The sequence below is a fragment of the Tamandua tetradactyla genome, chromosome 22 (genome assembly GCF_023851605.1).
Source record: "Tamandua tetradactyla isolate mTamTet1 chromosome 22, mTamTet1.pri, whole genome shotgun sequence".
Classification (NCBI taxonomy): Eukaryota; Metazoa; Chordata; class Mammalia; order Pilosa; family Myrmecophagidae; genus Tamandua; species Tamandua tetradactyla.
In genome coordinates, this window is record NC_135348.1 from 18563181 (window position 1) to 18580177 (window position 16997).

Sequence of the window (16997 nt, forward strand, 5' to 3'; positions counted from 1 at the left end):
ATTCAGGATAATTGCAATAAAAAAAAAACAAAAACTTGAGAAATTTATGAAAAGTAGCAGATGGAGAGAAAGGAGTTGATCATGGTTAGCACGTGCCACTGGTATCTATAAATATAGAAGTAGAGAAGTGCTAAGTGTATATCTGGAAGACCTGGAACTGAAACTGGGTTTTGTTTTGTTTTTTTCATGGACTCAGCACCACAAAATATGCCTTTCTGAGGTGAACTTTCTCAGTGAGAAAAGTTGCTGAAATTATCTGTTCTGTTCCTGTGTATCCTAGAGAAAGAGACAATCGTTGGATTTCAGTCTGAAAATTAACTTCTATTATCTGTCTGACTCTAAGGAGAGAATGAATCGTGGCCAATCAGGAATAGGTGGAAGAGGTTTATTTGGAACCTTTACATGGTAGAGCTTTATAGACTAACCTTAGTTTTCATCACAAAATCAAAGGTCCTTCTGAGTTCCTGCTAATGACATACCACCTATGGGAATTTTTAAAAAGAGAGAGGATACTGGGATGATAAAGCTTGGAAAACTGAATACTCTTGGAGACTTAGAAATGGTGCTTAGGCTTTTAGACATGGGCACCTATTAAATGAGGTCCTAGTTGGAAGGAAGAAGTGGATTCTGCTGTACTTGGCACACTTAGAACCAGCCCTGGTCCTATGTTGGAGATGACTCAGTATTTACTTCTAGTGAGGCAGTGAGTCGGGCCCAAGCACAGTCAATGGTTTTGTTAGGTGTTTCTCAGGGGTGGGACAACATCTAGACTACAGAGTATTTTGGTAGTAGGATGTGGCCCCCCCATTTACTTAGCTGTGACAAAGAGTGACATCTAGTGGTAATTTACAACTGTGAGTGTATTTACCCTATAAACAGATCCAGTTCTTAGCCGTTCCACAGATGCGAGCCCTACATGAAGAGGAAATATGTACTCGCCTTAATAAGTTTGCTCATTCAAAAGTGTTAATTGCCTAGCTTCGAGGTCTGGAAGAAGGAAGGAAATTTGATGAACTCCACCAGGTTGATCATTAAAATCATTCTAGAGCCACGCTCATAAAAGACGTGAGGGTGGGAAGGCAGGAAAATTGAGCTGTGTTGGTAGAGCTCTTGGAAACATCGAATAGTATTTTCTCTGATTTATCTAAGAAGAGCTAACAAAATGAAGAATTTATATTTCTCAGAATTTACTTTCTATGGAGCATGTGTTTTCACACATAGGTGCGTGTAGAAGGGTAATATTGTGCTTTAAAAACCATGGAAGCAGAATTATAATTTTTTGAGGGTCTTCTTTGGAAGAGGATTGTTTACTTGTCTGAAGTTGCATTTACATAGAAAATAACTGTTTTTACAAAAATATCATGTTTTATTGGGGATGACCGTGAAGCAAGGCTGAGATCGAGAAGAGCATGTTGACAAGTGTGTGATTGTATGTGTGTGTGCACAGATAGGAAGAGTGAGGAAGAGAGAGGAAGAAAAGGGAAGTCAGAGTTATGATGGGTGATCGAGAGAACAGAGGGAAGGAAGGAGGGGCAGGAAATGAGAGGAAAATATTTTTATTAGGTTACTTGAGAATGATGTTTTAGGAAAGAAAGAAGAGTTGTACATGTGTAAGGAAGTAGACAGAAGCAAAGAATGTGAGAAAAATCAAGAGTGCAGATTTTAAATATTTTAAGTCATTTCATTTTCTTGAGTATTTCAAATGCCTTTTACTCGACATTACTCCCCACCACCCATTTAGACATGTGCTTGAGAGCATCGATAATTGGGTAGGTCAGAATTGCTTTTAATTAGTTTTGGTTACCAGGCTACTAATTCTGGAATTCAAGACTGGGCTTCATGGCTGATTCATATTTGAGAGCAATGGCCTACCCACCAGAATTGTTAAGCAATAATGAGAGGTCGTAAGGCAGTTCCTGCTATAAGGAATGAATTCCTTTCATTCATGTATGCTTTCATCCGTTTATTTAACAAATACTCTTTGGCTACCTACCGTGTGCTGTGGGACACGGAGTGTATGAGACCAAATCCTATTTTATGGATTGTTCATTCTAGTGGGAGGAGATAGACAATAACCCGATGAAAGAATAGATGTGAACTAAGGAATATTTTTGTTAATATTATTGTTCCTCTGAGTGGAGGACTAAAAAGAAGGAAAATAACAAGAACAGCTAAAATATCTTGAGAAATTACTATGCATTCAAATCTGAAGCAAGGGTTTTATATGTGTCTCCTTTAATTCCTATGATAGAACTTTGAGGATAATTAAAATTAAAATAATATTAATCTTATTATTCATCTTATAGATGAAAAAGTGCAAGCTCAGTTTTCCTAAAATCATACAGGTGATAAGAAGAGAGCTATAGTTTGAACTCTGGCCTTTCTGATTCAAAGAACATTTTCTTAAGCACTGTGCTCAAAGTGTCTCGAGAATTTTTATCACTTCCTAGTGACATATTGACCACCCTGCTCTGAAAAATTTGTCAGTTCAATGCCCTTATCTAAAGCCTGTTAAGATCAATTGGATTTCAATTAGAGCACAGTAGATTATAAGTGCAAATGGTTTGAACCTTTTTTGCTTTTTTCCATTGTACAGGTGTATTGGAACACATGTTTAATTTTCTTCTTGATTGTTTCTTTTCAGAGGCCATTCTGAATTGTTCTAAAGTAGTTGGACTAAAATGTATAATGACTCACTTGTTGAGTATTTACTAGTAGATTTTCGTAATGATACCACACCTCCTTCATTAGTGACAAGGAGATGAAAAACAAATGAAGGTCGAGGGATATGCCAAGTTATGTAGAAATACTGGGGTAAATGCATTTGGGCACATTTGTCTACATTTCAAAATATTAATATGCTAATCTCAAATATTTGTTTGGAATATTAGGATGTATATTAGCCCAGAGAAATTTCTTATTTGTGCCTTTTACAGAGACTCTCAAGTCTTCAGCTTTTCTTTTCTTTTTTTTTTTTGCCCTTTTTCTTATCATCCCTTTAAAACCTTAAAAGAAGAATTATGATGTGGGAGAATTTAAAATTGTAAATCGTAAGATCACTTCTTATCTTTTCACCTCTCATGTCCTTGCTTGAAAGACTTACTGCCCAGCTAGTGGGTAGAGAATGAGATCCAGTAATGGACGCAGCTCAGCCACTTTTATATAAAAGCTGGCTGAAGGGCTCTTACTGAGAGTGGATTTCTTATAATTCAGCCTGAAGGATCCAGAACGGTTTCTAACGAAGTGGAAATGGTTGGACATCTTTGCCTTAGTAGTCAGGAATAATGAATGCTTGGAGAGAAAGAAGTTGTTCGGCCACCTATTAGTGATTATAATTCTATTCCAGGAATATAAGGGTCCTATCATAGTAAGAATTTTCTTTCCATAGTCTATCATATCAACACTTTTAAGGATAAAAATAATAAATAGAAGCAATTGATAAAACTCAGCAACCAATTCCAATTGATTAATTCTGAAATGAAAATTTTAATTTGAAAAAAAAATCTAGAAGACTATATGTTCATTCTAGGACCAAGAAAAACCTTAATAAAGAATATTAAAGAAAAGATTAATTATTCTGGTTTTATAACAATGTTATAAATTTTTATTAAAATATACCATGAGATACATAACAAGCACTAGATTTGGTGGGAATTACATTTTAGAAGACAGATTAATACACCTATAAAATATAATGAGCTATTTAAAATTGACAGAAAGGGGACAAACAATCTAATAGCAACATAGGAAAAAAATGTAAAGGAATAGTTCATAGAACAGTAAATTCATCAGCTATCAAATATATGCAGGGATACTCAAGGTCACTAATAGATGAGGAAATGCAGTGAGAGCATCAGCTATTAGATTGGCCAAAATTAAAACAAAACACTATAATAACTGCTATTGCTGGCTGAGAAATGAGCACACAGTGGGTCACATGTTGCTGGTGGAAATAAGAATTTCACAGAGTTTTGGAAAGCAACTTGGCAGTATCTATTAGAATTATAAACACATATTCTTTAGCTCTTCATGGGTTCGTTTTTATGACTTTTCATATACTGGGCATCTATTGCATGAAAATAAAAGCACCAGTGCATTTAAAGTGCTTATTTTAGCATTATTTTTAGTTAGAAAAACTGGGTAACAGAGTAAATGCTCATCTACAGAGGAATAATATATTGTGCTACATTTATTTAATGGAATATTATTCCACTTAAAATAATGAATTAAGGCTATACTACTTGGTTTGCAGGGATTTTCAGGGATTCATCTTGAATGAAGAAAGCAAAGCATGCATACCATTGTAACTGCTGACTAGTTTATGCTTATTATAATGGCTATTTTAGCTTTCTTGCTTGTTATTGTAATGGTAATAGCTATACCTCCCATTGTTTGAATATACAACAGTACACTATGTAGCATGGACTTCCTTAAAAAAGTGAGTGATATAAGTAGTGCTGAGTTCTGAAATCAATGTGTGGAGATAGCATCAAGAATTGACAATAGGCTAATCAAAGGTGGCTCTGATATGTGAACTAGTTGTATGTGTAGTGATTAAGTGCATGAATTTTGGAGGCAGGAAAATTTGGGATTGAATAACGGATGCACTACTTAATAGACGTGTGTCCTTGTTTAACCCACATAAAGGTCTGAGTATTACTTTCCCAAAATAATAATGATAGCATCAGGCCTTGTCAGAAACAGTAATCAAAATAATGTAAGTAAAACTCTCAGCACAGTGCCTGGCACAGCGTCCGTGCATCGGGATGAAAGCTATTATTGTCATTCTTGTAATTACTATTTTTGAAATGCTATTTTTGTGATTGAGAAAATAAGCACCCATTTAGGATGTCTTTGTTTCTTTTTACTTCAACATTTTATTATGAAAATTATCAAACATACAGAAAATGTGAAGGAATTTTATAGGGGATACTTATTTACTCAACACGTAAGTTTGCTCATTAACATCTCACTACACTTGTTTTATCAGAGTGTTAAACATTTCTATACATGCATATGTATCAGTAATCTGTTTTTTCTTCATTTTGGATACATTTCAGAGTAAATTGCAGACCAGCGTATATCCCCTACATCTTTTTGTAGCTTTTCTCTGTTACTTTGGCTTGGTTTAGGATTTTTCTCTTTTTTTTGCTATTATTTATTTTCTTAGTCACTAGACTTTCCACTCACTTTTGAGGACAATGAAAAATGTGACATCAGGAAAGGATGCACATTGATATAGAGTAAAAATATTAGAGAAGTTTAGAAGCCAAAGCCATTAACAATGCTTAGGAATGCATCAAAGTCACATTAACTCGAGCCTCATGTTGAAGGATGGGCAAGAAATAAGTAAATGCGGAAAGAGGAATAAAGGTATTCAAGGAAGAGATGTGCATGGACAGTTTTGAAGGAAGGATTATGCAGTAGTAAATGAACATAGGGCTTTTATTTTCTAAAAACTAAGAGTAGTATATTTGGCTTTATGTGTCTAAATTTGATGACAGCCATATCCCAGATTTGCATAAGAAGTCTCGGATGCTTAGGCACTTGGCATCTATCCATTATGTCATCTTTTATCTTTTTTACCAGAGCTGTGATATTTTCTTTTATATTTCTATTAGTTTGCGTTGATGCTTGCGTCACTGGTGCTTGCCTGTTATGTAAAAATATATTTGATGCCACTTTTAAAAAGAAACTTTTCATTTTGGATTAATTTTAGATTTACAGAAAAGTTATCTAAACTTTTAACTAAGTTTAAACTAAGCTCCCTCACCCAGCTTTCCTGTTGTTAACCACTTATCTAACCATACAAGTGTCAAAACTAACTGAACTCCAGACTTACTTAATTTCATGATTTTTTCTCTACTGTTCTTTTTTCTATTCCAGGATACAATCCAGCAAGCTGCATTGAGTTTAGTTGTCATGTCTCCTTAGATTCTGATCAGCTTTGATGCTTTCTCAATATTTCCTTGATTGTTCATAACCATGACAGTTTTGAGCGTCACTGCTTAGGTATTTTATGGAATGCCCCTCAAATATGATTCATCTGATGTTTTCCTCATACTTAATTTGACTGGGGTCATGGACTTTTTAAAAAAAGAATACCGCAGAAGTGATGTGCCCTTCTCATTACATCATTTCAGCGGTTGTACACAATTAACATGACTTGTCTCTAGTGATACTAAACTTGATTGCCTGGTCATAAACCTGACACAAACCTATCAGGTTTGTCCACTATAAAGTTACTTTCCCTTCCTTTACATAATCTATTATTTGGAAGCGCATAACTGAATCCGGCCTGCACTCAAGGGTTGGGGGCATTAAGATTTATTTCCTAGAGCATGGGGTGTCTTCATAGACTGTATATAATGATTCTATAGTGAAGATCTGTCTCTTCTCCTCCATTTATTTATTTATTCAATCATTTCTTTACATCAGTATGGACTCATATATATTTCTTTTATGTTTTGGGTTATATGTAATCCAATACCTTGTTATTTTGTTGTTATTGATAAAATTGTTCCAGCTTTGGGAATTGGGAACTTTTATGAGGTTGGTTTCTGTGTCCCTTTGACAAACTCCCATCCTGTTGTTTTTGAGCACTTCCTTATTTTCTGGCACTACAACATACACCAGACTTTTCCTGTATTTTCCCTGCCCCTAAAAGAAATGGCCATTTCTTCAAGGGGTCCTGGTTCCTTTTATTTGAAAATGGTACTTAGAAACCAAGATCTGGGTACCAAATGTGCTCATTGCTACCAAGTTTCACTATTTCTAGGGTCTCTCAGGGAACAGAGCTTGTATATATATATATATATATATATATAAACACACACACACACATACTTACCCATATATGCAAATCCATCTGCAATTATTTATCTATCCATCTGTTTCTGTACTATGCTAAACATGAGCCCATACTATGTGTGACTTGGCTCCAGTAACATGGTCATACCAGGCTTCTCCTCTTCTTTATAACTTCCCACTATGATAGTAAGACATCATCCACCCACTTACCTATTTGTTCAACCTTGGCATACATGTAGAGTGATTTCAGACTTTTTTCCTCGAACCTCAATGAGAAACAACTTTATCAAATATACTGCAATGTTTGTGTACAGTTCTCTTTTATCTTTAGTGTCCAATTTCCAGTCAAAACCCTGTTTACCAAGTTATTTAGGTCAGCTTCTTATTTCCCCCAACCTTTTAATAAATTGGTATCATTTTTTTTCATTCTTTTTTCTAACTTTTTTTATTAATTAAAAAAATTAACAAACAAAACATTTAGATATCATTCCATTAATTGGTTTCATTTTTTATGAAACTTTTCTTTCCTCATCGCACAGTATGTAGAGTTTCATAGTTGTCTCTCACATGCAAAATATTTCATCTGAATATATCATCAGCTACATTTCTAATCTTTGTGTTTTAATGCTGCTCTTATTATTTATATACACCAACTACTTTTCATCCTCTATTCTTACATATTCTGGGACCAGGTACCCATTTATGTTTTTAGGACTACTCTCCCATTTCCTTTCTTGAGAAACATTCTATGAGCAATCTCCTGAGCTTGCTGTCTGCTGTGACCCCAGCAGTGAAATACAAACAATCTGGTCCTTCCTTATCCTGACTATAGCTCGTTTCCAGTCAGCCAGACTTGTAAGAGTTTGCATTCCCCTTGGGAAGCTCATCAAGCTTAATAGCTCTCCTCATATCATATTGGGCTATGAAACAGTTATTTCTAGGATTTCTCTAAGGAAATCTCGCAAGTGTTCATAAGTACACCACTGTAGGCTACAGCATAGAATTTCATATTTTTTCCCTCTAGCCCTTTGCAAGTTATGTCTGTCTCCTTTAGCCACTCTGAAGTTCAGGAACCCTGATGAAGACAGGTGCTGCTGTGAGCACCTGTTCAAGCAATGCTGTGCTGATTGTACATCCTAAGTCAACCTGTTGAGGGGAGACGCCCTCTGTATCCTTTGTATCCCGGTTACCTGGATCCCATTGCACTGGTGCCCTGTGCTGTCAGAATCCTAAGGACATTGTATAGACTAGTAGCTATTTCAGCTCTGTCATTTTCTCATGGGAGCCTTCATCTCACTAGGTTATAGACAGCTATTCCCCGAGGGTTTGGTAGATGGGGGTGGAGATAGAGGCATGAAGAGTCAAAGCAAAACATTTTAGCAGGATGTACCTCAGAGGACTTAAAACCACCCATCCCTGCCAACTGTCACTACCATATTGGACTGCGATTAAAATACTTGGCTCACTCTTTTTATGGAGTTTTTCCCCAAGAAGTTTTTTTTTTTTAATATTTATTTGTGAGGAGGTCCCTAAAGTTTCATTCTGCCAGTGATCTGAATATATCCCTGTCTGAAATTCTAAGGTACACAAAACTTAAGTTCACACTTAACTTATAGGACTTCTGCTGCATATCCTCATCAAATGTAATTACTTAAATATATCCATATTTTTTTCATCTAGAGTTGATATTTTTTATATCAACTTTCATAATCTTCTGGTGGGCAGGGCCATAATACTATGATAATTAGGTGTCCCAACCCAGCTCAACCAGAGACCAAAAAGCACACTTGGCAGGCTTTTACCCATAAGGTTTAATTATGAGCTTACTAACAGGAGGAAAATCTCCTGGTGGCAGCCAGGGGAGGGGGTGGGGACAGGGTGGACATGACGGTCAGCACTCCATGCCAAAACCCAAAACAGGAAAGGGCGTGTCAAGAGGGCTGCTTATAAAATTTAACAGAGTCTTGCAAGATTTGGTTGAAACAGAGTTTCAGCAGACTCTCATGAGATTTGGTTACCAATGATGACTGGGGGGTGGGGGTGGGGCTGGAGTTCAACACTCTTTGACCCTTAATGTCTGTCCCTGGTCATGTAGGTGGCTGTGTGCAGTGATTTGATCTTCAAATGGAGGAAGGGGTGGGCTGGCCCTGGGTCCTTATAGTAGGGGCTCCCTACCTCCTCTTTGTTTTTATTGTTACTAAATCTCTATGAAATAGTATAATAATTGCAGTTTTTGTTTGTTTCCTGATTAGGAAACAGAGAACCAGATACCTCTCAGCTAGAGTCCTTTATGTTACCTCATTCCATCTAGCAAGAACCTGAACAAATAGGCAAAATTCGTTCTTGACAACCTCAATACATATTTTATTTTCTAGTAATCTGCATTGGACTTCTTATCAGGTTGCCCTAAAAAAAGAAAGATGCCAAAAGTGTAGAAAAATGAACAATCCTCAATAGGTCAGGGAAATTGCACAAAAAATATATAATAGATTGGTGAATATGAAAATTTGAATGTGGTTTAAAAGAAAACAGAGGACAAACTTCGAATCTCTGAGAAAAAAAATTTAATGTCCTTTTTCTGCAAATACAGCCTCTAAAATGACTTTTGTTTCATTTGAATATTTTCCAAATTTGAAATAATTTTTAAGATTTTTAAATATAAACAGCTGCTTTCTGATTATATCTGCAACACTGGTAATACTAATTAATTTCTACCATATTTTCCAATCTAGAAATTTAAAAATCAACTGTACTTTTGCATAAGTAATATTTTGTGTTTGTAAAACATTTAAGTAAAAGAAGATATAAAGCTAAATTATAATTCTACCAGTTATTAGTATTTGGATATTTACTATTGTGCTTGTTTGTGAACTTACATAACTTCAAACAAAAACTAAGATTATATCATGCATACTGCTTTGTAACATGCTTTACCATTCAAATTACCTTATAATATATTACAGTTTAATAAAATATGCTTCAATGACATATTTTAAAGGTCTCAGTTGAAGTGGTTTTCCCCCAGAGAGATTTTCCATCTTATTCTTAGGACCTAACAGACTTCAGATTTATTTGAGATATTCTGTGTCACAAAGGTAGCATGAATTTGTGCACTAAATCAGGGGTGAGTTTTGAGTTTATGAATTTACAGAAATTAGATGTTTCTTCCATCTCAGCCTCAAGGAAACCAGAAAGTTTCCTTGCTGTCTCCTTCTTTAAATTGCTTGTTTGTTTTACCGGTTTTACTTCTTTCTCCCTTGTCCTTATGAGCCTTTCGGGGCCCCAGCCATGTATGGGCTCTGCAGTTTGGGGGGCCCCCTGGCTTTATCTCCTGTTGCAGCTCCCCTCTCATTGCTCACACTCAAACCTCCAGGCCACGGCAAAAAAAAACCTCAAGCCAAAAAATTGGCTTTATCACTCAACTATGCACTAAGGTTATAGATTTCAATTCATTTTTGACCTCTGCAATTTCTTCCTTGTCTGCCAGCTTAGCAATAAAGTTAAACTATATTTAATATTTTATTCAAGGTTTCACTTATTTTAATCAAAATGATTGTTCCATAAATCTATTCTGCCGTATGACAAAATTGAAGGTCAAGAATATTTACTTTGAAAGATTAAAAATATATCATGTGTACTTACATTTTTATCCTTCCTAAAATGAAATGATACTTTATTTAATTTAAATTTTTATGAAATAAATTAAACATTTTTAGTGAAAATCTGTTTGTAAAAGCCTATATTATAATGTCATAGTGTAGAAAATAATAATGATACAACAACTGTATTTTGAATCCTATCAAGTGTCAGATGCATATATCTTTTGATAGATGCTTTTGGATTATTTCAACAACTGGTCAGAAAAGATATTATCCTCATTTGAAAAATAAAAAAACTGAGATTAAGTGTTAAATCAGGATTCATTCACAAATATGTAGAATAAGAACTTGGATTATATTATGCATTTTTCCTTCTATTTTTTATTCTTTAGAATAATCCCATATTTTAGCTCTCTTTTGACTGATGACATGTATGTTAGGTATTGCATATTATTAAAAAAATCCATAATAGGAAAGCATTTCATCCTAATATCTCATCTTGAGGATTAACATGCTTTATTTCAGCCTTGTCTCATATAACTGTACTAGAGTAGATACCAGTTTGGTTGCCTTTTCTTATAATCATACTAGCAATGATAATTACCATTGCTAATTATTTTATTAATACTGTTAATTTTGTCTAATTTAATTTTCTTGTTATAAGACCTTGCTCTTTATATAATGATAATAGAGACAAGCATGAAAACAACAATAAAATCCTGCTTCTTACGACACATCAAATCATTCATTTCCTTTTAGCAATGAGGACAGTTCCCATAACTTTAACTAGTTTTTGGCATTTTGTTATCTTTCTGTTTATTGACAACAATAGAAACTAAAGAACAAAGCTATACTTCCCTCTGTGGATCAGTGATAAGTTTAGTTGTGGCCAGAGCAAAACTATGGTATTGATTTCTTATTTGGAAAGCTATTATACGTAAAGATGAACCAAGTAGAAGTAATCTATACAAGTACTGGTTTATAGTGATCCAAATGTTAGTATTAGAACTGAGTATATTGTAATGCAAAACAGTTCAATACTGTTGTTATTGTAGTCAAATATATGGCCCATCTAATTCGAATTATTCTGTATAATGATGGAATCCAAGTTCTGCTGGTTCAACACATTTCTCTGGCAGTAACACTTACTGATTCTCTTGGGAAGATAAGGTAATGCAATAGATTTGAATGAAATCTGCCCATGTCAAATCTTCTGCATTTTCTCGTACTGCCATAACAGAGTTCCTATAATATTCTTGGATTTCAAAAGAAATCATATTAATTAAAAGTTTATTAATGTTAAATATCTGTTTCATCTTGCAGTGAATGGACATCCAATACTCAAAAGAGCTAATATCCGGATTGTTGGGAAGCTAGTGGCCAGATCCATGAGAGAAAGGAAAATGAAACAATATTATAAATCATTAAATATATAATCATGCTTTCCACACAATATTGTTTCCTTTGATAGTTGAACCTATCTACTCAAAGAAATAGGCTAACATTAGCAATGGATTAATTCTGTTCCAACAGGAAAAAAAGGCAAACATCATGTATATAAAGAAGGACTTCAACAAGTTAGTTTATAATTTCTAAATATCTTTGGATACACACCATTCATTTTATCTCCTTTGTGGAAGACATGTTTTATTCATCATAATAAATTTGAACCCACATAGTGTCAAATATTCCTTTCACTGGACTGAAATTTGTTTTGTTCCTTTACCAATAAATGCCATAAAGAAACTTTATAATTCTTATTTCCAAAATATCATGATTCTGGTATAAAACAGCATTTGGTTGTTCATCACTCAACTTTCTTTGGAAATTTTTTCTCAAGGAGTGTTTAAACTACCGTGATGGTTAGGTTCTGACGTCAGCTTGACCACATGTTTATGCCCAGTTCTCTGGTCAGGCTAGCACTGGGCTGATCATGGCTGCAAGGATATTTCATGGCGGGTGTATTAAATCATCAGTCAGTTAATTGCATCTGTAGGCAATCACATCTGAGACCAATGAAAGCCTGCCCCCAACAATGAGATAATCCAATCAATTGAAAGCTTTTAAGGAAGACAGAGAGTCTTTCACTGCTTCTTCAGCCAGCAGCCTCTCCTGTGGAGTTTATCTAGACCCTTCATTGGAGCCACCAGCTTCACAGCCTGCCCCATGGATTTTGGACTCTTCCATTCCCACAGTTGTGTAACACATCTTTATTAATCTCATATTTACTCATCTCTCCATTTGGTTCTGTTTCTCTAGAGAACCCTGACTAACACAACTATATTGCTCTATTAGTTTAGTCATAGTATTATTTTTCCCTATTCTCACTGCTAATATACTCTAAAGTGATAAACCAAGAGTCAGTACACAGTGTACATGTGATTAGTTACCTCAGAGCTAAAAGAATTGAAGTAAACTATGTAACACCAGTTCCTTTGAGATTCTTGAATTTAATTTGATCTATCTATTTACTTATCCATCCATGTACCCAACTATTCATGCACAAGGATGGGAGAGAAATAAGTGAAGGAACAAAAGTTGAGGAAAAGAAATCTATGTGTAACATAGAGATTAAGTATGAATATGGGCAAGAACTACACAAAGAGTGTTCAATCTTTCCACAGATTCTTACCCCTGATCTGCTACTTCTGAAATAAATTATTTGATTTTCAAAAAAACTCTTTCTCAAGTTACTTCATGCCTAAGTGGCATGGAGTTACTATAAGAATACCTGCGACAATTATTCATACGAAGTCTTTGGAAAAGCCAATTACAAAATCACACAAGTGACACCCTCACCAAAATCGGGACCAAAATAGACCAAGGAACATGGTGAAGCACTAACCAGAAAATATTAGCAGTCAAACATTTGATAGGAAAAAAGTTATTACTAGCCATAATGTAGAAGTTGGCCTGTTTGTGAAATTAAAATATATTTTTCTGTATGGATAATTAAGAGAGTTTCACTTTAAGCAGGAAACTTTATTTTTTTTCCCTTTATTTCTGTACTAAAAAAAAAGCTGGAAAATGCACAATTTGTAAAAAAAGGAAAAGAAAAAATTCACACTGAGTTGAATCCCAGCATGGTAACAGTTCTACAGTCTGCCCATTTTTTTATTATTAGGATAAAAACTTGGCTAGATTTCCCCTATCTCTCATAAACACTGAGGACAAAAGCATGGACTTAAAATGAGAGGCACTTGCAAACTTAGACACAGGGTTTCTTAATGAGTATATGATCACTATTTCAGATGGTAAACATGTTAATTAGAGAAAATAATGGATATAAAACAATGCCAAAATTACTGTATAAAAATAAACTATGAAAATTCCATTATGATTTATGACAAATGGGGCGGGATACAGATGAAGTTGTTTTTTCCTTTAAAATAATGTCATTGTTCTTATCTTGTGTTGTCTAAATGCAATTATTAGTCTTGATATCTAGGGAATGAAAGTAGGGCTACTGAATGCCTTTTAGAGGTGTGATCCTACATGAAGCTCATGGGCAATATGTCATTTGCGAGCTATAGAAGACAGTGTAAGGTCAGAGAGAAGAAGCCTTCACTTTTCAATAGTCGGTGTCTATATTAAAATTGGCACTTTGTGCTCATCAAAGTACAAGAAATATTGGACATGCTCTAAATGTCCATTGTGTTTTTGAGCCAACTACCTGGTGGAAGTCATCACTTATATGTAAATGAACTGTCAATGGCTTGCCACTGTTGGCAATCACTGGACTGTGAAGGGTATGTCTTAATAAGAACCAAAGCTCTTCACAGACTTTGATTTACTGGAAATAAAATAGAAAAGTCCTCTGAGACTATAAAGGACACTTGTTTCAGATAAAATGTCTAGACAGTGGCAATATATTTAGGGCTTTTATTATAGCAAAACTGCAAATTAGAATAGAGTGGTGAGAAAGTTCCCGTGACCCAACTGAGTTCTAAAACACAGCTTCTGACTTCAGTAATATGATCTTTAAAATTGCTAAGCCAAATGAAATGAAAGTGCATTTTTTTTAAAATGAGAGAGAAACAATGCAAGGTCAACACTCAAGTTTGTTACATTTTAAATTGTCTGTGTCTTGTGTTTTACATTTTCTTATATGTCCGTATTTTTCTTAATAACATAAAGCTATTAGAATACTTGACAATCTAACCTCCGTGATCCTGCAACACACATTATTTTTTTTAGAAAATTCAGATCTAAAAGTTTACCTTGTCTATCCATTCTTTTACTAAATTTTCATTGTGCAGAATAAGCACAGTTGGAAATACTAAATTCTAAATGAGTATTAATGTTTTTATTAATATTGATAATAATATACTACATTTATAAAATGCCTTGGAGTTTGCAGTATACTTTCACACAGATATGAATTGGGAAAGCTTTAAAAGTTACAACCACATTTTTATATTAACTACCCTTTCCCAAAGCACACTGTTTTTACTGAAGTACATTAGTCAGAATAGACTAATTGCTTTAGAAAACAACCCTAAAAATACTATTGGCTTGGGATAATAAGGATTTTTTATTTACTCCATTTACAATCCAGTGTGTGTCAGCAAGAACTCTGCTCCATGCAGTCTTCCAGACATTCAGGCTTTTTCCATCTTAACTCTGCCATACTCTAGGGCCACTACTATAATCTTTGCAACCAGGTAATAGACAAAAAAGAGAGAGAAGGTGGATAAAGTATATCCACTTAACCATCTCAATCTGAAATTGGGACATGTCACCTCCATTCACATTCTATTAAGGGGAGAACTTATCACATGGCTCCATCTAAATACAAGCAGACTGGGGAATGTGGTCTAGCTTTATGTCAAAGAAGAGAATATTTCAGTTTCTGTCTTAGGAAGTAAACTGCACTCCTCATTATTTTAGGGAACAAGAAAAATTTTCAAATGGCTTCACTTGGATAGTCATTATTATGGTTTAAAATTTTACCATAAAAGTATCTGAATAATCCAGGCTTTTGTGGTTTCTCCAAGATTTTGATGCAAATTCCCTTGCACAATATGTCAAGAATCCTGAAAACATCTTGCATCAATTTTAAAGAAACCATTTTTCTTTTCTCAGACATGTGCTTTTCTTTCTGGAAATGGAAGAACTATGGGTTTTCTTTTGGTCTTTGTCATTCAAATACACAATCATGTCAAGTAAATAGTTTTCAATAGTATATTGATAAGAATTATTCTTTTTATATAAAGGCGCACTCTTTCCATAAGGAAATTTATGTTCAAAGAAATAGGCTACCTGAAACCAATGCTTTTAGAACAATGGAGAAGAGCACAGAATTGCATCATTTCCAAACTCTTCTATATAGTTAATTATCAAGATAAGAAGGCATGATGGAATGGTGCTAATACAAAATTGACTTGCCGTCTCAGAAGTAATTCTTCATTTCAGGTCATGGGGAAAGAACATTGAAGAATTACAAATTCTCCTTTTTAAACATTTTTAAATAAATGAGGAGAAAGAAAGGAGAAAATTAAACAACCAAAGTTCTTAACAGGTCTACTTAATGTTTTGAACAAATGTACTAACTTTGTTAAAGTCTGACCCCTTAAAAAAAACTATCTCCTTGTGGCATCAGTGTTTAAACTTCAAGCTTGGACACTTTCAAGCTTTAGGGTTATTAAAAAAAAATCATACCATACTGGACTTTTTTTTTGGTGATTCCCCTAATGTTTTGAGAATTCTCTGCATATTTTGCTAGTTTTCCACATTGTAAATCATACATTTCCAATATTATCATCATCATCAACAACCACAAATAACATTTTCAGCCTCCCTTGAACCCATAGAAGAATATGGAAGTGAGCTAGGCATGGATAAAGGACAAGCACAGACCACCCCTCCTACTGAAACAGCTCGTGGCAATGGCTGAGAGGTTCTGAGGTCATTTTAGTTTCCACGGCTGCTCAAGGCAATACCATGAAAGGGATCAGGTTAAACAATGGGAATTTATTCACTCACAATGTTGAAGCCAAGCAAATATAAGCAACTGTCAAGCTTCTTGAGTTTCATACAATTTTCCTGTAAGTAATTCTCGGTAGAAGAAAAACCAAGGATATCAGAAAAGTAACTTCATTTTTGATAGGAGGATGATAATTGTATGAAACTCTGGAGGCTTGACAGTTGCTTATAGCCCACAAAAATGAAAAGGCTGCAATAGGAAGAGATTTATCAATTTAATCTCTCTGCATTTTGACAACATGTGTATTAAAGACTATAACACTTTAAAATTTAGTACAGTTTCAACATTGATGTAATGGTTAGTCTGGAGCTAAAATCTCTCAGATAGTTAAATGACTAATGGAACATATATTGGGGCTTTGCAATAAGTAAAATATGAGTATAAGAAAAGTTGATACTGCCTTATGCATATTTAAATTCTATAGATCTCCACCATAAACCAAGATACCTTGCTAATCAGTAAAAGAATCTGGAAATAACATTTCTTTGAAACATGATTCATGCTTCCCAATCTCAAATAAATGATTTTCTTGATAGAGGTATAAGTTTATTTAAAAAACTCTCTCCCTGTACTAAAGGAAAAATCACAATAAAAATTTATGA

At 34.5% G+C, this 16997-nt stretch overlaps 1 protein-coding gene across 4 annotated transcripts in view; it reads left to right on the plus strand.

Annotated features, from left to right (window-relative positions):
* Nucleotides 1-12108, plus strand: part of IQCM (IQ motif containing M) — a 473232-nt gene extending 461124 nt beyond the window's left edge. For all 4 annotated transcript variants that reach the window (XM_077139855.1, XM_077139853.1, XM_077139852.1 and 1 more), the window contains one exon: nt 11733-12108. In XM_077139855.1, the coding sequence (XP_076995970.1) occupies nt 11733-11845 (113 nt within the window). In that variant the 3' untranslated portion in view covers nt 11846-12108. The remainder of the gene's footprint in view (nt 1-11732) is intronic.
* The last annotated feature ends 4889 nt before the right edge of the window (nt 12109-16997 follow it).